This window comes from Corythoichthys intestinalis, chromosome 5, assembly GCF_030265065.1.
Source record: "Corythoichthys intestinalis isolate RoL2023-P3 chromosome 5, ASM3026506v1, whole genome shotgun sequence".
Taxonomy (NCBI): Eukaryota; Metazoa; Chordata; class Actinopteri; order Syngnathiformes; family Syngnathidae; genus Corythoichthys; species Corythoichthys intestinalis.
In genome coordinates this window covers 18,044,159-18,068,258 of record NC_080399.1, presented here as the reverse complement: position 1 = coordinate 18,068,258, position 24,100 = coordinate 18,044,159, and the positions used below count along the sequence as shown (strand labels likewise).

At 38.6% G+C, this 24,100-nt stretch overlaps 1 protein-coding gene across 6 annotated transcripts in view; it reads left to right on the top strand.

Annotated features, from left to right (window-relative positions):
- Positions 1 to 24,100, top strand: part of srpk2 (SRSF protein kinase 2) — a 117,161-nt gene that overhangs the window by 90,439 nt on the left and 2,622 nt on the right. For 4 of the 6 annotated variants that reach the window (XM_057837832.1, XM_057837831.1, XM_057837830.1 and 1 more), the window contains 5 exons: positions 5,935 to 6,681; positions 8,629 to 8,729; positions 14,162 to 14,269; positions 14,357 to 14,426; positions 18,578 to 18,670. In XM_057837832.1, coding sequence (XP_057693815.1) covers positions 5,935 to 6,681; positions 8,629 to 8,729; positions 14,162 to 14,269; positions 14,357 to 14,426; positions 18,578 to 18,670 — 1,119 coding nt within the window. Of the gene's footprint in view, positions 1 to 5,934; positions 6,682 to 8,628; positions 8,730 to 14,161; positions 14,270 to 14,356; positions 14,427 to 18,577; positions 18,671 to 18,860; positions 18,954 to 24,100 lie in introns of all 6 variants that reach the window. The other 2 variants (XM_057837834.1, XM_057837829.1) reach the window with 1 other exon arrangement.

Genomic DNA, 24,100 nt, shown 5'->3' with positions numbered 1-24,100 from the left:
GGTTAAAACACTTCAAACATGAAAAATCGCTGGTTTACAGCATTTGCAAACGAAAAAATGGGGGGGGGGGGGGGGGGGAATTATATTAGTGACACCACAAGCAATGACGAAAAGTGGTTTTTGCGGAGAGTAAAGTTGTTAGCGGTTTAGCGAACGTACTTCCGGTGAACATTTCAAAATAAAAGCACGTCACGTCACATAAATAACGATTCCTGGAGCTAATACCACATACTTCGGAATTAAAATGACACCCTTTTTAAAAAATATGATTGGCAATTAATATTATAATTATTATCATACTATTGTATATAGTAGTATACTATAATAATAATGCTCAACATTTCTTTTATAAGAATTGTTTTGAATCATGTTGGAAAGGCAAAGTCAGTGTTCTGAACCTGTTTACATTCCATTCTTTCGCACTAGTAAATGCAATCAGCTAAGCCTGCACAATACATCGTTTGAACATCGCCATCACAATGTGCGCATGCGCAATACTCACATCGCAGGACATGCATTTTTTCCCCTTTTTTTTCAACATTTAAACTTTTGTTTTACTTCATGAACGCAGCAAGTGTGCAGATCCTGGATTAAACTGAGTTATAAAAATTAGGGCCGATGGCGCCATTTTTCAAAGCATCGGAATTTAAAAACAACATACATTCATGTTTTTCTGCTTCATGCTCATACAGCACCACAGTGTCTCACTCTAGTGACGGGATCTGTCGTTCACTTGAGTAAACGAATCCATTCCGGTTCGTTCAGTAAAAAGATTCGTTCAAACAAATCGTTCAACGAATCGTTCGCCCCCCTCATCTCCCACCCCGCCCAAACGAATCGTTCGGTTACTGAACGGGAAGTGACGTTGCCGAACGAATCACCAAAGACCGCTTCGCAGTATAACTGAACGGGAAGTGACATTGCTTGGTCCCTCCCTCTCTTGCACACAGGCACCACTCGTCGTAGTTTCAGAAATGAGTGACAGGCGGTATCGTTCTGCTTTCACAGACAGCCTCGTCTCCCTCCTGCTGCTGCAAAAGCGAGGGAGAACTTTCGCGTCGTCTGTCCTAGTTCTATGGGCTCAAAGTCATGGCTCGTGCTTGCATTTCGATTTAGGACCCGGTTAAACATTTTCCTTTTGTGGGGGGAGTGGGGGTTTGGGGTCGGGGGCACACGGACTTTCTTTAGCATGATCTTGATCACATATGCTACCAGCCAACGCGGCATGCTTGCTGTCACGAAAATAAAAATAAATCGAAAGTTTAATTTCTAAATATGGAACGACCAACACATCATATTTACCTCTCGCGCTGTTGTATTTTTGTTTTTATGCTCATCACTATTATTTTAGGTCACTATTGTTAAAACTGAAGTGTAAATAGCTAGTTGTCAAATGTGCTGCTCTGAAATAAAAACAATACTACATTTTGATATTCGACAGTTTAATTGCAAATCAGTATTAAGATGATCGTATTGAATTTTTGCACTGGTATTAACAAATAAAATAATCCGGTCAGCTCCCCTGTCGCCCCCCCCATCTCAGATTGTCAAATGCTGACGAGAAATAATTGTTTGCTCTTTACGATGTTGTCTTTCTACTCTCATTAGTCTGTTAAGAAAAATGTAAACATATTGCGACATCTCCCGTGTCCGCGTGCGTTGTTTTTGAGTAGCACATGATGGACGGATGGACATAATTTGTCAAATCAACACCCGACACGCTGACACAAAAAAAAAAAAAAAAAAAAAACAGTCGGAAAAAATTGACATGTATATACAGTTTCATTGCAAATCAGTATTATGGTGATAATACTAAATATTTTTTCTGTGCGCATATGAGGTAAATAACGCTGCCATGAAGCCTCCATATAGTGACAGTTCTCTGCCCCCTTCACTGCCGTGAGTGCCGTCACGCGACCGCAGCTCACTTTTGCTTGCCTCGTAGCTACCCGTGTTTTTTTATTTATTTATTTTTAGCTACCCGTGTTTTAACTACTGCAAATTTGATAGTATGTTGTTAGTCATAGGTAGTCCCGAGTCTGTTGAGAAAAGTAGTACACTAAACCATGCTCGCTAGATTTGTGTGGTGTTTTGTCTGTTTGAGCAGCATTTGATAGGCTCCACGTTAACAAATATGTGACAAAGTCATTTCCTTTCATTTTATGACTCGTTCACCGCATAGTCATTACTGGAAAGTCAAGTTAGCAGCAAGCTAGGTCAGGCACCGGAGGACCGAATCACTGAACGGGAAGTGACAAAACTCAGTCTTTCCCCCCTGCCTGCACGCTGGCTGCTTATTGGCCACACGTGGAAATGAGTGACAGACGCCTTGATTCTGTTTCCGCTCCCTCCCCTGCCCGCGATGAGGCTGGCGTCTGATTGGTCGTGTGCGATGTCAGAAGACGCTGCCGCTTGCTCAACGCCCTCCCACGCAGCGAACAAGCGCCACCAACTTCATAGAACGAATCAGTGCAGATGGTGATTAGTTCGGTCTCGTTCACCCAAACAATTCGTTCAAAAAGACCGAATCGTTCGCGACCGATACAACACTATCTCACTCTCCCTCCTGCTAGGCGGCGCGACCAAACTGTTTTTCTTCGTCAACAGTGCAGCATCTCGAACGGAGCTATTCATGTTATTTGGTGAAAATGTTCTCGTTTTAATATCGCAATATAATATCGCAAACTCCCCAAAAATCGCAATGATAGTTTTTTCCAATATCGTTCAGGCCTACTATCAGCATTTGACCTCAGTTTTCATGTGTGATTAATTATTGTCATGTACATGTTTATTTGTACTTTAATAAAGAATTTAAGTGTTCAAAAATGTTTTTTTGTGAATTAATAAGCGTCAACAAAAATTTAATTGGTAAATTAGTAATTTAAAAAAAAAAATAAAAATTATTAGTCGACTAATTGTAAAAATAGTTGGCTGACTAATCGGGACAAAAATTAGTCATTTGGGACAGCCCTACCGGAACATTTTCCTCCACGCCCTTCTCACCTTTTTAGCCCCTGACCCATTTTCATGCCTCTTACAAACAAGTTCCTGGAACGAATTAACTTCGTATGTCGAGGTACCACTGTATATGTTTTCCAAATAATTTACAAATAAACTTTCACTTCGGTTAAATGTTCACCTAAGTCAGAGGTCAGGGACCTATGTCTCGAGAGCCATATCTGGCTCTTTTGATGAGCGCATCTAGCGCCCCGCCAAGCCGTAATTTTAAATGTGGAGCCGGCCAGCTCATTTGACATGAATGAGCGCTGATGAACTGATGGTCCATTCACACATTTTTTGGGCCCTTTAAACATACGTCGCAATAATATGCTTCAATTCAGTGCCAATTGGTGGTCCTCCCGTCGTGGATGGCACGGAGCTGGGTGTAAGTACATGGCTCGTCTTGCGCCTTAAATCTCTGTTCAGCCAGAAGCGGAACTGCCCCCCCCCCCCCCCCCCCCCCCAACTCAATGCCGAGCGATCTGGAGTATATAAAAATGCGTAAGGGAAAATTAAACCACCAAAGTGAACAGCGTGGTACCTCAAATCATAGAATTGCGCAATCAAATGAACTTCCATGACTTTTCAGGCTGTCAAAATTGTTGAGTTCCCTGGTTGTGGTTTTACACTTCCAGGAAATATATGCATATTTGTTATTTTCCAAGTGGTGAGTGTACAACGATTGTAACATACCAAGTAACGATGTCAGGCTTTCGTTGTTGTTTTCTAAAGATTTATTTCGATCACAACTCGGTGACTGCTCGTAAAAGCATGATACGTTCAAATGTGCTTACGAAAAAAAAAAACATTGATCACAAAGCCGACTCGGACAAGCTGGCAACAGAATATGTAGAAGTACACAGTATATACTGTGAGGCAAATAAGTATTTAGTCAACCACTAATTGTGCTCCCACTTGAAAATATTAGAGAGGCCTGTAATTGTCAACATGGGTAAACCTCAACCATGAGAGACAGAATGTGGGGGGGGGAAAAAACAGAAAATCACATTGTTTGATTTTTAAATAATTTATTTCCAAATTAGAGTGCAAAATAAGTATTTGGTCAGTACCAAAAGTTCATCTCAATACTTTGTTATGTGCCCTTTGTTGGCAATAACAGAGGCCAAACGTTTTCTGTAACTCTTCACAAGCTTTTCACACACTGTTGCTGGTATTTTGGCCCATTCCTCCATGCAGATCTCCTCTAGAGCAGTGATGTTTTGGGGCTGTCATTGGGCAACACGGACTTTCAACTCCCACAGATTTTCTATGGGGTTGAGATCTGGAGACTGGCTAGGCCACTCCAGGACCTTGAAATGCGTCTTACGAAGCCACTCCTTTGTCGCCCTAGCTGTGTGTTTGGGATCATTGTCATGCTGAAAGACCCAGCCACATCTCATCTTCAATGCCCTTGCTGATGGAAGGAGATTTTCACTCAAAATCTCTCGATACATGGCCCCATTCATTCTTTCCTTTACACAGATCAGTCGTCCTGGTCCCTTTGCAGAAAAACAGCCCAAAAGCATGATGTTTCCACCCCCATGCTTCACAGTGGGTATGTTGTTCTTCGGATGCAATTCAGTATTGTTTCTCCTCCAAACACGAGAACCTGTGTTTCTACCAAAAAGTTCTATTTTGGTTTCATCTGACCATAACACATTCTCCCAGTCCTCTTCTGGATCATCCAAATGCTTCTAGCGAACCGCAGACGGGCCTGGACGTGTACTGGCTTCAGCAGGGGGACACGTCTGGCAGTGCAGGATTTGAGTCCCTGGCGGCGCATTGTGTTACTGATAGTAGCCTTTGTTACTGTGGTCCCAGCTTTCTGTAGGTCATTCACTAGGTCCCCCCGTGTGGTTCTGGGATTTTTGCTCACCGTTCTTGTTATCATTTTGACGCCACGGGATGAGATCTTGCGTGGAGCCACAGATCGAGGAAGATTATCAGTGGTCTTGTATGTCTTCCATTTTATAATAATTACTCCCACAGTTGATTTCTTTACACCAAGCGTTTTACCTATTGAAGATTCAGTCTTCCCAGCCTGGTGCAGGTCTACAATTTTGTCTCTGGTGTCCTTCGACAGCTCTTTGGTCTTGGCCATAGTGGAGTTTGGAGTGTGACTGACTGAGGTTGTGGACAGGTGTCTTTTATACCGATAATGAGTTAAAACAGGTGCCATTAATACAGGTAACGAGTCGAGCCTCGTTAGACCTCGTTATAAGAAGTTAGACCTCTTTGACAGCAAGAAATCTTGCTTGTTTGTAGGTGACGGAATACCTATTTTGCACACTAATTTGGAAATAAATTCTTTAAAAATCAAACAATGTGATTTTCTGGGGGTTTTTTTCCCCCACATTCTGTCTGTCATGGTTGAGGTTTACCCATGTTGACAATTACAGGCCTCTCTAATCTTTTCAAGTAGGAGAACTTGCACAATTAGTGGTTGACTAAATACTTATTTGGCCCACTGTAAGCACATACACACTGTATGGCTCTGGTGGAATCATATTTTTAAAATATGGTGGGTTGGCTCTCTTGGTCAAAAAGGTTCCTGACCCCTGACGTAGGTTAAGGCTTCACGTTCTCTGTGGTAGGGATTTTTGAAAGGCAAATATTTCTTTCTTGGAAAAAAAAGTGATTACCTGGTCAATCAGATGTCAAATATCTTTGCAGTTTTGGAAAGCTTGTCAAAAGCACAAAAACTCTACACAGATTTTTTGAAAGATTGTATACGTGCTATAGGTCACATTAATTATGGCAAAAGTTCAGGTTTATCACAAGTTTAAGGTTGTAACTATAAACTATAAATCAACTTGTTGTTTAACTAGTTATTGCTGCATTCACAGGAAGTCCGCAAATTTTTATTTTGGAATTTGGAAAGTGACGTTCCTCATACAGTAGCTGGAATATTGACCGCCCATTCTAATTTTTCAGGCGCTGCGCACAACGAGGAGACCGACAGGGAGGAAGAGAACAACCCCTGCATCGTCAATAATGAACGAGAAGAAGAAGAAGTAGAGGAGGAGCCCACGCCCGTGGCTGAAAAAGAAGCCCCCTTCCCTCCTGATAACGGCGATTGGACGCAGATAGAGGAGCGGGAAGAGGAGGCACTGAAAGGGTCTGAAGTGGAGAAGGAAGAAGAGGAGGAGACACGGGAGAGAGTCAAGGACGATGAGAAAGAAAATGAGCTTGACGAAAAGGAGATGGACAAGACAGAAGAGAAGGAAGAGGAGGATGAAGAAGAGGAAGATGACGACACCACCGCTGATCTCCTCACAGACACCAGCTCCCCACTCAATACGCACACGGACAAACCCGACTTAGCCAAAACCAATGGTCACGTCCTGCTAGCCACAGAAGAACCTGATGTCCCCTTACCTCCAACGCCCGAGCCCCTTCTCTGCCCACTTGTGGAGTCTGAACTCAGCTACACCGACAGGGACCTCTCGCTAAGCTCCGGTTACGAGATGTTCAACGGTGAGGCGGGCGAGCCGGGACTTACCAACGGCGAGCGACCCAGGCCGGCCGTGCCCATCTTTCCCGAGTTACCTCTGGATCCCGAGCCAGGAAGTAACACATGCGGGGGGACAGGCGACACTGGAGCGGGGAGGTCGCCCGACAGCCCCACGGCAGACCGCAGCCGCACCGTGTCATCTTCCAGCACGGGAGATACGCCCAAAGGTACGAAATATGCTTGACATAAGCGTGTAATTGGTTCAGTGACAAACCTTGAATGACCATGTTTTAATGACATTGGTGGAGCTCGACCTCCAATTCATTTGAACTGGGAACAATTTGCGGCCAACCCTCCCATTTATAATGAATTAACTATATTAATTATAAGCCCCCACCCACTGAATTTGACACGAAAACCTTATTTGTTCAAAAAAAAGACGGACTGGACTATAATCCGCAGCTGTCCTCACTGTATTATTGGATATTTACCCCAAAAGATATTAACCATTAACACTTTATTTGACAGCGGCATCATAAGACTTTTTAAGACAAAATGAACCACCATGAAACTTTGAACCAATTGGCTGTAAAGCTTCATTGCTTCAGGATGTTTCATTTGCCCGTCACTGCTGCCTTGGGGGAGACAGTCAACCTCTGCTGCCACCTGCTGTCAACATTGTTTTCGTCCAACATGCCTCCTAGCATGCATCGTAGCGCTACAGATGTAAATAACAATCAAAATTTATGTTCTGTGCAAATTATTTCTTCAGTTACGGTTCCAGTTGTTTCATTAATAACAAGTTATGGTACTTGGTAACACTTTATTTGACAGTGGTGAAAGTGGAAGACAATCATAATTATGACATGACACTGTCATGAGCATTAATGAATGTTTATGTCTTTTATAGGGCTGTCAAAATGATCGTGTTAACGGGCGTTAATTAATTTTTTTAATTAATCACGTTAAAATATTTGACGCCATTAACACAGATGCCCCGCTCAGACAGATTTAAATGACAGTACAGTGAAACGCTCACTTATTGTGTTTTATGGAGTTTTGCCGCCCTCTGCTGGCGCTTGGGTGCGACTGACTTTATAGGCTTCAGCACCCATGAGCATTGTGTAAGTAATTATTGACATCAACAATGGTGGGCTACTAGTTTATTTTTTGATTGAAAATTTTACACATTTTATTTTTGTGTCTAAAAACATTAAGATGGGTTTTAATATAAAATTTCTATAACTTGTACTAACATTTTTCTTTTAAGAACTACAAGTCCCTCTATCCATGGATTGCTTTAACAGAATGTTAATAATGTTAATGCTATCTTGTTGATTTTTTGTTATAATAAACAAATACAGTCCTTATGTACCGTATGTTGAATGTATATATCCGTCTTGTGTCTTATCTTTCCATTCCAACACTAATTTACAGAAAAATATGGCATATTTTATAGATGGTTTGAATTGCGATTAATTGCGATTAATTACGATTAATTAATTTTTAAGCTGTAATCAACTCGATTAAAAATTTTAATCATTTGACAGCCCTAGTCTTTTAGTATCATCCGGCAAAATATTTCCCTTTTGAATGGATGAGCTGGACGTTAGTGACATAATTAGCCCGATGACACTGAATACATCTGTCATACGCATATAGTAATGCCCACGATGAGTGTCATAATTATACGGTCTTAATACAGTCTTATGACGCTGCTGTCAAATAGTCTTACCTATTAACCCAAATAAATCAACAAATAAGACGCACTGGACTATAAACTGAAGGATTTATAAAGAATTAGCGGTTTATAGTTAAAAAAAATTACAGCATTTTGGCATTCCACCACTATTAATTAAAAAGCCCTAAGACAAAAAAAAAAAAATCAAGTCGGGTTCCAAGGATTGATGCGTATACATCCCGCGAATATACCTAGCAAACGTCATTCTGTCATTCACAAATAATGGACGCGTATCAATTTTAGTAAAGTGTCCCCCCTGAGAAAAAGAACAACAAGAAGAAAGCAAGCGAGATTTTGAGACCTCCCGGTCTAAAAACCAAAGTAGATTTTCGTTTTTTTAAATAAGGATTGTAGCAATCTAAAGTTTCATGAATGCACTGTAGACTCATAAAAGAAATGTCAAGGTAACCTGATTTTTAACGTCCACTTCCAGTACGAGCCAGAGCCGCAGACCTCCTGATAAACCCACTTGACCCCCGCAACGCTGATTCCATCCGAGTGAAAATTGCTGACCTTGGCAATGCCTGCTGGGTGGTAAGAACCAAACTTTACTTAAATGTGGTGATACTCTTATTTGCTCTTTCACTGATATTGACTGCTATAAACATCAAATCCATTTTAACTGGGATGGTTGACATTGAATCATCTTGTTTTAGTGACATTGAAGGCGTTGAGAAGTGGTAATATGCCATAGACAGTTCAACGTAAAAACTGGCAGCCACTTAGTTAATAGCAGTGTATTTAATTCAATTTTTGAGGATTCAAACAAGTACAAAACAATGAGAAATACGAATATAAGAATGTAATAAGTAGGGATTATCATTTTATTTGAATACTCAGATAAACCTATTGTGACTTGCAATAAAGTCAATCAATCGCACGGTAAATAAAAATGAGGTCGGTAATTTTTCCGGCTGCAATTTATCGCTGCATGCGTGGTTGCATAAATTTGTGCATGCGTGCACTCGGCACACTCATGTGTTGATTGTATATGAGACTCCAGTTCCTTTCATGATGTTTATTGGTCATCAACATACTGTAGAATTAAAGTTCAGAGATACAAAATAAGTAAACACATCTATATTAAACATTGTCTTTAGCCTGTTATAGAACATTAGGAGTCTTCTCCAAAATGCAAACTTGCGGTTAAAAGGTGACACTTCAAACATGGAAACTCGCTGGTTTACAGCATTTGCAAACAACGCGAAAAAGCAAAAAATTTTTTACTGACACCACATGCATGACAAAAATAGAAGACAAGTGAGTGTAAAGCTTACGGCTAGCGGCTTAGCAACCCTCCGGTGACCATTTCAAAATAAAAGCATGTGATATATTATACATGTGAATAAAGATTTCTGGAGTTAATCTCACATACTTCAGATTCTACACTAAGAATAGCTTTAAAATGACACCCATTTTGAAAAATCTGATTGGCAATGAATAATTTGTCTTCAAATTTGCTAACATGCACACTTTGAAGGACATGATGACAGCCATTTTGGATTATATAAACGCTTTTGATGGGCTCTAATTGGCAGAGAACAAATATGCAGGCATGAAAATCTCTCACCTTTCGGCGAAATTCGCCGTTTTGAAGTCAAAAAGGGCGACCTACGTGAATTGCGTAGATCCGAGGAGAAATTCTTTTTGGGAGGGGGGGGGGGGGGTCAGGAGGTTTTATTTAATTATGATTATTATCATCATGTGATTAACTTAGTACGTAAACTGAGCACTTAAGAACACAGTCAGCAAATCCTTCTAGATGCTTCGCTGACGAGAACCAATCATCGGCCCAAGCTGCGTTCCATTATTCCAAACGTGCGCACTCCTTACGCGTGTACATGGAGTGCTCGGAGAGCCTTCGGTTGCATTGCAAAGCAGCGAAAACAAAAAGCAGGCCTTATCCACATCGGGGCAGACCAGAGCACAGCATACACACTTGCCTGTATTTGCCAGCAGATTGAATTTGGTGAGTAATGGTTTCAATCGTTTTCACGTTTTGCGATATAAAAAAGTTACTGCCATTCGTTGCAGCTTGCGTTGAACACTGCCAGAGCTAGCCAAATCTCCCATGAAAAAAAATAGCTCCCGTTAAATTGGCGTCAAGCTTGTGTATTTAGCGGTAATATAAACGAAGAAACACACTGTTGAGTCAAATTAAGCGGCATTCTCTCGGATGGAGGGGGCGCCTCACATCGCTCCCGTCGTCCGCCGGAGACGCGTTATTTTCGGCTTGGATTTGAGCTGACGGCCGGTGTCGGCACAACAGCGGCCCGACGAGTGGTGGGAATGAGTCCTGCTTCTTAAAGCTTTTCAGAAATACAGGGATCCCTCGTTTTTCGCGGTTAATGGGGACCAGAACCCGCCGCAATAAGTGAAAACCGCGAAGTAGTGCCCCAACCCCCCCCCCCCCCCTTTTTTTTTTTTTGGTGCGTGTTCAATGCATTTATTCAGATTTTACATTGGAAAAAAGATACATATATATAAGACATGTTTTTTCACTTTTTTCACCAAAGTATCATTTATAAATGGTTTTCAAGCACTTCAAAATGTAAGAATTATGATAAGTTTTAAACATGTTACTGCCCCACCGAATTATTTTTAAACAAGAATAAAGTAGTTAGAAAATGCTTGGCTTTATTAAAAGCTTCATAGTGAGTCTACTCAAACCCTCTCAGGCTTTGGTAAACGGTGATTGGCACATGTGCAAAGTTTTTCTTTTTATACATATTTTTTTGTTTGAAGCAACTTATTTGATTGAATAATAAAGACACAAATGTCCTAGCCAAAATGTGGCCCAAACGCAAAACATTACTTAAATGGAAACATTTGTTTCAATCAAGAAAAATAGTTTTCAAATGCTTTTTTTGTCTCAAATTTATTATTGGAATCAAAAACATTTTTTTTTTATTGAAGCTACTTTTTGGGATTAAAAGTATATACTGTATTTTGATTGAAGCAACTTTGTTTTTGATAGAAGTAATTTTGTTTTTTGATTGAATAATAAAAACACAAATCTAACTCCATCGTTATTGAGTGAGAAAGAAATTAAGAAAGCTTTAAAACTAAAAGCCACCGGGGAGTCTGTTTGTTTTTTGAAATATTTATATTTCATTACATAGACATGCGTCGTAGGGAAGGGAGATTGAGGGATAAAAAAAGGAGTTAGATGAGGCTGCTAAAGGCAGTGGATACCTCATCAGCTGGGTGAATAGCAGACCTGGTAAGAACAAGTTTGCAAGGATAGTCGGGTATTAAATCCAATTATAAACACAATTACAATGTTATTTTTCTATAAGATTTTTATGTCATTGCTTTATTAATCATTAGGTGCTAGAGTTGTTAAGTATGGATAATAATGAAATAATAGTTTTAAGAAAACTGTGGTGTTGGTGGCTCAGTGACCATCTGATGTGGTTTGTTCTCAGATGAACAAGTTGAGGAAGGAAGTTTTGATGCAGACGTTGAAGGAAGAAAAGAGGCAGACTGACTGAGTCACAGCCAGAAAGTGTTGATGACAGTCTTGATTTCTATTCACTATTGCCCCCTCCCAATTAAAGTATGTCACAGTCACAGCCAATTATTATCCAAAGCTGGTTAAAATTGAAGTTATGTTGTTTTAAGGTGTATTAAATACTTGTTCATGTGCCCCTTTTGATCTACGAGCACCCACCCCTCCACCGGTCTCTGCATGGCCCTGCTGAAACACAGTGTGGGTCGACAGAGCTCAATATTTTGTTGGGGTGTACAATACAGTGTACTGGAACATATTTCCTCCACACCCTTCTCACCTTTTTAACCCCTGACCCATTTTCATGCCTGAATATGGCGTTGAGTTTCTCACCTACGTATATCATATTCTGCACTTATCTAGCTTTCAAATGATTCGTTATGCTTTTTTTAAAATATTATTTTCAATATAGTTTGTGTTTAATTTAGGAATAAAATATATTGCATTTGAATGGGTGATTTATTGAGATGTATAGTCATTACATTAGTGGCTGAATTGGTTAGCAAAAAATTGACAATAATTAGCATATCGGCAACAATAATTATGAGGCAATATATAGCCGACTAAACTTTGTTATTGTGACAGGTTTATACTCAGTTGTTTTTAGTTTTCATATGTAACATATTTGAACACTGAATGGCAGCAAGAAACCACATGGTTTTGATGTCCATAATAGAAATGTTAGCAATTAGTGAAAAATCGTTGTACAAAAATGTATGAATAATAAATAAGCAACTGACAGAGTATTTTAGATCGCTAGAATATCATTCATGAAAGATTAATGACTGTAGTAATAGATTTTGCTTTTATATGACTCAATCTACACTGTTCAAAATGAGAGGAATACATGTTTAATCGTTTTTTTAAATTTTATTATACCAAGTAACTTCACTTATTAGCAGGGGAGAATTTTTTTTTTTAATTATCTCATATTCTCTGGTGTATTTTTCATGGTAGCGTTGCATTCCATGCAAAAGCTACCATCTATAATATTCTGTTTTTTATTATTATTATTATTGTTCTTCTCTTTAATCTTATTCTCACTTTTTTGAGTACACTACTCCCTCCACATGCTTTCACTTATCGACGCCGTTCCAACATCAACTTATCCTGAAAATCCATGCCACGTGGGTTTCTATTGTTTTTGCCAAAATTTCACATTTCTTCTTTATGACCCCCCAAAAAATTTCCGTTCATTTCCTATGGCAAATTCAATATTTCAGCTAGGAAAGCTTCCTAATCCTTTTGCATGGCATTCACATCATTCCATCTTTAATATATTCAACGAAGATTTCACATATTTTCAACTCTTTACATTTTTGACCAAAATTTTACCATATTTTAGAAATTTCGGAATTTTCACAATTTTCCACCGAAATTTCAGTTTCTGACCGAAATTTTACCATTTTTGACCAAAACGTTTTTTTTTTGTTGTTGTTTTTTTTTTACTAAACTTCCCAGGGCAGGATGAGTGCAGAAAAAGTAAAAAATGGGAGCACACTTCCACTTATGCACTTTTAATACACAAAAAAACAAATCTAGCTCAACCACATGACATTCGGGAGTGCAACGGGCCATGCACACATTATCACACTTGACTCCCCAAAAGTAGGTAGCAACTGAAGAGGAAAGTGAACATAAAGAGGCACCACCATGTGGTGGATGTCACAATTTTTTCCCCTGAAATTTCAGACTTTTCCACCAAAATCTGTTTTTCCAACAAAAGTTTACCATTTTTGACCAAAACTTTTTGAATAATGTTTTTTTACCAATATTTCAAAAATTTCTCTCAGATTTCACAATTTTCCACCCAAATTTCACAAATTTTGAACAAAATTTTACCATTTTTGACCAAAACCTGTCAGAAAAATGTCAACATTTTGCACCAAAATTTCAGTTTTCACCAAATTTTTACCATTTTTGAACAAAACTTCATTTATACAAACATTTCAGAATGTTTCACACAAATTTTAGTTTTTCACCAAAATGTTACCATTTTTGACGGAAATGTCACCATTGTTCACCAAAACTCCATAAAATATTTGCCGAATTTTCAGAATGTTACACCAAAATTTTAAAAAGTTTCTCCAAAAAATTACAAATTTTGAGCGAATCTTCACAAATCTTTACCAGAACATTTTTGACTAAAAACTATCAAAAGGAACCTGCCAAAGCAAAACTACCATGGCGATTTCTCCAGAAATTGCATTTTCTAGTTTAAATTACTGTTAGTTTCTCATTGGTTGGACAATAGACATATCAATTTTTTTTAATTATTGACTATGGGTAAAAAAAAAAATCTGACCTCATAATTTTAAATTAGTACCTCTGACTCTGCAGTACATTAGAAAAAACTGCTTACAGTTGAAAACAATTTCTGTCTTGGCTTTTGTAGTACTGTATACGTTGTGTGAATAATTCATTAAAAAAAACATCTTCGACTGGTGCTTTGCAGCACAAGCACTTTACGGAGGACATCCAGACGAGACAGTACCGCTCCATCGAAGTGCTGATAGGAGCAGGTTACAGCACTCCTGCCGACATCTGGAGCACTGCCTGCATGGTAAATACAGCAACACACTTGATATGCGCAACGCGTGCCATGTGCTGTTTAACCAGAGCGCCGTCCGTCTCCTTTTGTTCACGGCAGGCGTTTGAGCTGGCCACGGGAGACTACTTGTTTGAGCCCCATTCGGGCGAGGACTATTCGCGGGATGAGGGTGAGGATTAACGCAGTACAAAAACTTTCCCACATAAAGTTTAAGAAATTTAAGTGCAAAGTGCCATAAATGACTGATGATGTCTGTAACGTTTTCTTGAGCAGGGGTTCTCAAACTAGTGTTCTTGATCCATAGCTTCCAGGTATGAAAAAAAAAAATGAAATGCAATCGAGTGCTATGCTGAAAAAGTCCAACCTTCATATGGGATCTGGTGTTCCCATTAAAACAAATTATAATAATAATTCAATGTAGTTGTACAAAAAGTGATTACTCTGTTTTTATGAAATGATCTTTGACAAAATGACAGTAAAAAAGTTTGAGAACCCCCGTTTTGAAACTGCTTCTGAAAATTGATAGATATGCAAATGACATGTCTACATACCAACTGTACTCGACTGTAAATCCTGTCCTTGAATTCTAGTGCTTTACCTTCGCTGAATTTCATGATATTCTGAAAACTAATGACGCCCACGTGCACTGGAAGGTCCTTAGATGATTGAGGGAACATGTGCAGTTCCATTGACGGCAATGGAAGCCAATGACTTATCAAGCACAACATTTATAAGATTTACTGTTGTCTCAATTTAAACTTGTAGTATTATATTAGGATCTACAATGGAGATTTTACAAAGTTCAATTTTTATGGGATTGATGCTAATTCTGAAGGCCTTGTTTAGATCAACAAGGCAACAGAGGCTGCAATCTGATTGGATGCTTCACCACTGCGTTCCGATGTTCCTGAAGCAAACCACTGTGCAGTTGGCCCCCTATCAAACGCTAGTTCATGTGAAAATTATGTCAATCGTTTGTGCAATTTTGTGCTGTAAAAAGTTTGGTTTGTGCTGCTATTTTGTTTTTCAGATATTTACAAGTCTCTGATAGGTCAATCTGAGGTCAACCAGTCTTCTATTTTGATCTAAGCCGTCTTAAAATGGTGTCGTTTGTGCTGGTTTGTGCTGTAAAAATTTGCGTTTGCCCTGCAACGGTTTAACCTTTAATTTGTAGTAGGGATGTCCCGTTCTCATATTTTTGCACCCAAGTCTGAGTTACCTGATTTTTGAAAATCTGTCGATACCGAGTCCCGATCCTATACCGAAAAAATGTTGCTCAAAAAAAAAGTTTTAAACATGTTACTGTCGCACTAAGCCACCTTCATAATGTGAATTATTTTAAAACAAGAATAACGTAGAAAAACGTATGTCTTTTTTAAATGCTTCACTGAGTGAATCCGCTCACACTGCTGAGAACAGCCTCTCAATTACACAATGAGTTGCCACAGCACACTACCGCTAGTGTTTAACAAGCTAAACGATGATTGACACATTCGGCGCTTTGATGGTAGAGCTGCCAAGCTTCTCTGGCAAGATTAAATGTAGAAACCTGTCAATCATTGTTAACTTTATGGGCCGTTCACATGGTGACACTGTGACCACCAAAGCATCATGCGGCGTAGTTTTTAGCAACGTCGGCATAGTTTGTAGCGGCTGTCGGCTGCAGTCAGGTATTATTGCTTCTTCTTTTACGCGCGTGACGTCAGCGCGTTGTCCCGCATTAAAAGTAGTCCGGGCAAAACGTGATGCTTAGAGCTGGTATAATTAAACGATTCCTCAAAGCGAATAAAATAACGCGGATCAGTTTTTAACCCTTGGGGTTAGAAATAACTTTATCTACACTCGAGGTATTTTGACCATGGAATGTCCAGGCCTTTGGGGTGTTATAACTTTGTCATTTCTGATTTTTTTTTTTTTTTACTTCCAACACTTCAAAATGTTCAGGGGGACCTGAGCTACGCGTACAAATATGCTTTTTTTTTAATTTTTTTTATTTTTTTTTATGCCTTCTATGGACAGTAACAGCTGTGCTATGCTAATAGCAAAATTAACTATGCTGTATATATCTTTTGAAGGTCCCTATTTTTGATACTGGCAATTACTGTCTATATAAAAAGTCACACTACCAGTTCGTCAAACCTTTTCTTTTATCCCAGGCAATAGTAGGTGGTTTTATTTACCTGACATGTTTTGGCGAGCACTTCCGCCTTCGTCAGAGGGTCACTGATGTTGGTGTGACGCGTCTTTATCAAAAAAGACAATTCAATTTTGATTTTTATCAGCTGTTAAAAACGCGTCACACCAACATCAGTGACCCTCTGACTAAGGCGGAAGTGCTCGCCGAAACATGTCAGGTAAATAAAACCACCTACTATTGCCTGGGACAAAAGAAAAGGTTTGATGAATTTATAAGTGTAAGCAAAATGAACTCTATATATAATCACACTACCAGTATTTTGACCATGGAATGTCCACGCCTTTGCGGTGTTATAACTTTGTCAATTCTGATTTTTTTTTTTTTTTACTTCCAACACTTCAAAATGTTCAGGGGGACCTGAGCATTTATGTACATTTATGCTTTTTTTTTTTTTTTTTTGGATGCCCTCTATGGACAGTAACAGCTGTGCTATGATAATAGCAAAGCTAACTATGCTGTATATACATATATATACATATATATATATATATATATATATATGGCGGAAAACACTCAGGTGACTTGAAGTTCCGCTCTGAGACCCCAAAATTAGTCAACTTCCATATTGTCCGATATGCATGTGTGATACATCATTGGAAAGAAAATTTTTGAACAGGGGGCATTTTTTTTTTTTTTATGTTTTTTAAACAGCAAAACCCTATCTGGAGGTGAGAGCACGCGAGTGCAGAATTACAGAAGCCATGACTTTAACAAGATATTATCGCGTACTTCCCCTGTTTCGATCCAAAAACTCCATGTAGCGTGTACAGTGGGGAGAACAAGTATTTCATACACTGCCAATGGGAAAACTCATTGGCAGTGTATCAAACACTTGTTCTCCCCACTGTATCACCGGGTGTCAAGACACAGCTGTGAATGGCCACAGCCGGATTTTGGGGGGATTTTATGGGTGAAACATGGTAATATAACAAGGGTCGCGATGCAGAAATCGCAGACATCAAGGAGTGGTCGAGATTTTCTTTCTCATATATTTACCCTTTTAAACGTTTTAGTTCAATTTTTTTGTTTGTTTGGATCGATTATTTATCATCTAACATATTGGAGAAAATGCAATGGTAACAAAAAAATACAATTAAGCGAGAGTTATGAGGTAGATATCTGTGACTTTTTTACAGACGCCATTGTTTTCATTGTGACATTATTTAAAAGTTTAAAATATGTAAGTGAATAATTTTTAAAGTCGTTTTTTTTTTTTTTTTTTTTTTTTTTAAACTAAATATGAGACCTCAATTAATGATTCTAAGCTAAAAACGACAGACATTTTGAATAATATAATTAATTACCTTCGTTTTATGGCTGGGTTGAAACAAGCTGTTGCGCGACGTCTGTAAACGGGGGTTTTCAGGGTAAAACGGACAAATTAAAAATAGTTCGGGGGCTTAATGCACCATGAATTTGCTATGGCAGCATATAGACATATTGTTCAATCAAACACTACAGTTCTTTTGGGTTAAAATACAGCAGTTTCTTTCAAAGAGGAGTGCAAGAGCAGAAACTGCTTTTTCAGTCTTGTCTGTGTTTTCCGCCATATAAAAAAAATGAAATATTTCATATGGCATAATTAGATCATTGAATAAGTCAATAAGTCATAACGACAGAATTTTTTGAAGGTCCCTATTTTTGATAATGGCAATTCTATATAAAAAGTCACACTACCAGTATTTTGACCATGGAATGTCCACGCTTTTGTGGCGTTATAACTTTGTCATTTCTGATTTTTTTTTTTTTTTTTTTACTTTCAACAATTAGAAATGGTGGGGGCAGAATTTGCCTCAAATTGACCGATAAAAGAATTGCAAAAATCTGAAAAAGGACAGCAGCACTAACGAAATTTTTTTACTGCACAAACAATTGACAGATTTTTTTTATATAAATTTGCGTCTGACGGGTGAGCAACTTCACGGAGTTCTGAAGCATACCTTCTTAGCTTGGAATTGCAGCTTTATACTAACAACTCTTTTCTCCCTTTCACTCTGTATGACTCTCTCCCTCTTTCCCACCATTTTTCAACCAATCATTTCTGTCCTTCCCGTCTATCCCTCCCCTTTTACACCCGACCCCACTCCACCCGACACGTACACAAATCCCTGTCTCCACTTTAGACCACATAGCCCACATCATAGAGCTACTGGGCTGTATCCCAAGGCACTTTGCGCTCTCCGGAAAATATTCACGAGAGTTCTTCAACAGAAGAGGTAGCGCTGGCCTTAGAGCCGGCAGGGTCGACGCACGCGGACGTCTACGGGTGGACACGCGGAGTCCAGGAGGACCCGCCTGGCCTGGTGCCCGGCAGGCGGAAGCGTGTGTCGGTCCCCTTTGCGTGTGTGTTCGTTTGCATGCTGTAATGGTGCCTGTTCCCTCTATGTGGTGGCTTTGGGCGCGCAGACCACATCGCTCTGATCTCGGAGCTGCTGGGGAAGGTCCCGCGTAAAGTGTACGCTGCCGGGAGGTACAGCCGAGAGTTTTTCTCCAAGAAAGGTAAACGGATGGACGCCTGCGCTCGCTGTGAGGAGGCGAGAAAGAGCCAGACGTCGTGGCCGTGCCCACAGACGTGCTAATACTTATAATCATAATGATAGGAGTAATGATCAATTATAAACAAGCAGAGTGACTCATCGGTTCGGATGCAAAAGACATTTAAGTTTATCACATTACACTCAGATTGAAATTTATAGACACAACACTACAGTAGATGTCAAAGGAGCTAATCTCATGTAGTGCTGCAGCGATTAATCGATTAATCAACTCGAGTATTCGGTTAGAAAAAAAGATTCAAATTAAATTTTGCTGCTTCGAGTATTTGTTTGATTAAAGAGTCGTTGTAATGGTTTGTTTTGAAAGTGTTTGCGTTTAATTTTATCGATTTGGGTGGATACACCGCCTTCCAGTCGGCCTCATTTCACTTTGCCGAATCCAGCTGCTCCCTGTTAAAACCAACATAAGTTTTTGTTTGAGCTAATGCTTTTTTTTTTTAATGCATTCATAATTTAGTTTGTAGGTATATTCAGCCGTTTTTTGTGGGAATATGTGTCTGAACCATTTGTTCAGAGCATTGTCAAAAAAATTTAGCATTTTATAGCATTTAAGCTAGCGAACTTTCGATCTGTAAGTTGGCTGATTGTTCTTTTGTTGTACACAGATCCTCAGCTCAGGTATTTAAATTTTTAATGTTCCGTATCCGATTACTCAATTATTCAAACTAACTAGTTCATCGATTAATCGACTACTAAAATAATCGATAGCTGCAGCCCTAATCTCAAGGTTAAAAAAAAAAACTTAAAACAATTTTAGGTCAGGAAAAAATATCAAAATTTGAAATGGGAAAAACACAAATAATTATACATTTTCTTGGTATTTTTGGTTTGAATTTTTTTTTATTTAATATCATTTATCCAACATTGAATATTTTCCTGTGAATATGCGGTCTACTCTTTTGTTTTGTTAGTACAAAAACAACCATCTATAAATTTCAACATTCAGGGGCGGATTCACCAGAGTGGCACAGCATTGCTACCCCAGTCAGCACCAATTAAAACTTAAATTTGAGATTTACTGCCATCAAATTAGTCGTGGTATCAGTGAGGATCCTTATAATAATAATAAATTAATATTAAAAAGGTATATATAGTAATTATACAGTACAGGTCAAAGGTTTGGACACACCGTATTCAATGGATCACAAATGAAGGTCCCAACCCTTTGATAAAGCAATAAATTCCACTAATCAACCCTGAAAAGGCATACCTGTGAAGTAAAAAAAACCTTTTAGGTGACTCCTACTTGGAGCTCATCAAGAGAATGGAAAGAGCATGCAAAAAATGAATCAAATCAAAGGGTGGCTACTTTCAAGATACTAGAATATTACACGTTTTAGTTATGTACTTAACAATAAAAGGTGAAATAATTCAACACATGTTCATCATTGTATTATTACATTCAGTGAGAATTCACAATGTAAATAGTCATGAAATTAAAGAAAACGCACGCATGAAGGTGTGTCGAAACTTTTGGCCTGTTCTATTATGTATACAGTAAATATATTTATGTATAGTGTGCCGTTTTGTTAAAAAAAAAAAAAAAAATCAACAAAATTGTCATAAATCTCTAAAATGATTTTTATTTTTATTGCGTTAGGCAAATTAGAACTGATTGTGGTAAAATTTTTCATAAATATGTATTAAATCAATCAAGGTCTTTGAATCAAATCCCTGCAAAATATCGCATTATTGTCCAAAAAAATACCATCGAAATATTTACCAGCCTCAAAAAGTGCCTGCCCCCCCTATCGCCACCCTATGAATATTTTTTTGAATATTTTTTTAGATCCGCCCCTGTAAACGTTTGGCTACTGATCCAAAAATTAGATTTCTATTACAGTATCATTAGAATTATAATAATCATTCATCTTTTGAGCCGCTTATCCTCTCGAGGGTAACGGGGGAGCTGGAACCTATCCCAGCTGACTATGGGCAGTCGGGGTACACCCTGGATCGGTTGCTAGCCAATCACAGGGCACAAAGAGACAAACAACCATTCAAGCACAGACTCGTACCTAGGGACAACAATTTGGAGTGTTTAATAAGCCTTCCACGCTTGTTTTTGGGATGTTGGAGTAAACCAGAGTACCCGGAGAAAACCCACACAGGCACGTGGAGAACATGCAAACTCCACACAGGAAGGCCAGAACCCGGGATTTAAACCTTGATCTCAGAGCTGTGAGGTAGATGTGCTCAAATAATATTCTGATATAAAATTTTACTTGGAATATTTTTTTTTACAATTTTCATTCGACAATTATTTCTAAAACACAAATAACAATATTGTCTATAATTAATATAATGAATTTAAGTAATTTTTAAAACTGCATTTAAAAAATACTCTACTACAAATCAGCATTGGGAATAAAGTCACTACATAATTAATAAAAGCAAATGTTTGACAAGTTATCTTTTATAACCATTGCTTTCTCTCTAATTATGATTCATCTCCTTGAGATGTTTTTCAAAATTTTGGAGGCAAAAATTAAAAAAAAAAACGCCGTGGGCACAGTGATTGTTGCAGCGACATTCAGCCAATCAAACTTCATCCTGCATGATTGTGGCAATGTGAATAACCAATAGGAAAGAGGTGAAAAAAATCATGCTCTCTTACTAGTTATGAAAGCATAGTAGTCACAACATTTGGTGCATAATCTACCATGGATTTGTATTACATTGTAGTGCTGAAACTATGAAAGTGTAATTTTAGGCTGTTACTAGAGTTTTAAACTTCACTGGGTCATTGTATGGACAGTAAAGTAAAAGCTTCACAACTATATTAAGATGACTATTCAAGGCAACCCAGGAGTCTTTTGTTGAAAGTAAGAGAACATGATTGTTTTCATTATTATTTTATTATTAATGGCCTTGTTTATGAAAGTGTATTAGGGTTAGACTGAAAAGAAAAACATAAGAGTTCACCTAATAATGTAACAATGTTTTAACAAAGAAAGTTTATTTTATTTTCTTGGTGGTAGTAAAATTTTTTTTTTTTTTCAAGATGAAAGATGTATTCATCAAGAAGACATTACACAGTGTTATGAGACCAAGTCACATTTTTTCTTCTTTAGAGTAAATACAACTTATTTTTAGAGCTGTTAGATACTATCGGGTAGCTGATAATATCGGCCGATGAAATAATTTTAAATTGATAATCGGTTTTGGGCTAATATGCATGTTGCCTTCAAAGTGAATGTAGAAGCCTTCTGCCTTTGTACAAGGGCTGGTCTCAGCTTAGCACAGCAGTTAAGCTTATTGATCATTAGATGTCTCCAAACTTAGGGGCTGTTTACATGGTGACGCTGTGACACCACACCAAGACACAACGATTGTGTTGCGGAATGGCCTCGCCTTTACATGGTGACGGCAAAAACGTCCAAAATGGAACGATTCGATTGCGGGGCTTGCAAAGCAAAAGAAAAACATTGTGGACGCCATTGCTTTGTGTTGGCACGTACAGTGGTATGAAAAAGTATCTGAACCTCTTGGAATTTCTCACATTTCTGCATGAAATCACCATGAAATGTGATCTGATCTTTGTCAAAATCACACCGATAAAAAAAAAGTGTCTGCTTTGACTAAAACCCCCCAAACATTTATAGGTTTTCATGTATTAATGAGGATAGCATGCAAACAATGACAACATACGGTGGGTTTAAAAGTATCTGAAGCTTTTGGAAATTCTCACATTCCTGCATAAAATCACCATCAAATGTGATCTGATCCTTGTCAAAATCGCACAGATGAAAAAAAGTGCTTTGACTAAAACCCCTCAAACATTTAAAGGTTTTCGTATATTAATGAGGATAGCATGCAAACAATTACAGAAGGGGGGGAAATAAGTAAGTGACCCCTCTGCCTGAGGAGACTTAAAGAGCAATTGAAACCAATTTTTACCAAAAAAATTAAATCAGATGTGTGCTCTATCACTAATGAGTGGTTTAAAGCTGCCCTGTCCACTATAAAACACGCACCTGGAAAGAATTGTCTTGATGAGAAGCATTGTCTGATGTGCACCATGGCTTGGTCAAAAGAGCTGTCTGAAGACCTGCGATCAAGGATTGTTGATTTGTATAAAGCTGGGAAAAGCAAGGCAAGGCAAGGCAAATTTATTCATATAGCACAATTCAACACAAGGCAATTCAAAGTGCCTTACATCACATGAAGACCATAAAAATCACATTTAAATCAACACAACGTACAAACCAAGACAAAAGATCGCATTTAATCACAGAATAAAAATAAATAAATAAAAATAAAACAAATAAAATTAAAGCAAAAACTACTACTAATAATAATCATTGAAAGGATACAAAACCATCTCTAAAGGTCTGGATGTTCATCAATTGACAGTCAGAGAAGTTGTCTACAAATGGAGAGAGTTTGGCACTGTTGCTTCTCTCCCAAGGAGTGGCCGTCCCCCAAAGATAACGCCAAGAGTTCAGCACAGAATACTCAGAGAGGTAAAAAAAAAAAAAAAGAACCCTAGAGTGTCTGCTAAAGACCTACAGAAATCACTGGCACACTCCAATCTCTGTGAACACATAAACTATGGCCAAGAATGGTGTTCATGGGAGGACTCTAAGGAGGAAGCCACTGCTGTCTAAAAAAAACCCAACATTGTTGCTCGTTTAATGTTTGTCAAAATGCACTTAGACACTCCACAGAGGTTTTGGCAAAATATTTTGTGGACTGATGAAACCAAAGTTGAATTGTTTGGGAGTAACCCCCAACATCATGTGTGGAGGGAAAATGGAACAGCTCACACCAACACCTCATCCCCACCGTGAAGCATAGTGGAGGAAGCATCATGATTTGGGGCTGTTTTGCTGCCTCGGGGCCAGGACAACTTGCAATCATTAACGGAAGAATAATTTCAAAAGTTTTGCAGGAAAACCTGAGGCCGTATGTCAGAGAGTTGAAGCCAAAAAGAGGATGGATGCTGCAACAAGACAGTGATCCAAAACACAGAAGTAAATCACTTCACCATGGTTTCAAAATACACGTTCTGGAGTGGCTAAGTCAAAGTTTAAACTTGAACCCCATTGAGATGTTGTGGCATGACCTAAAGACAGCGATTCATGTCAG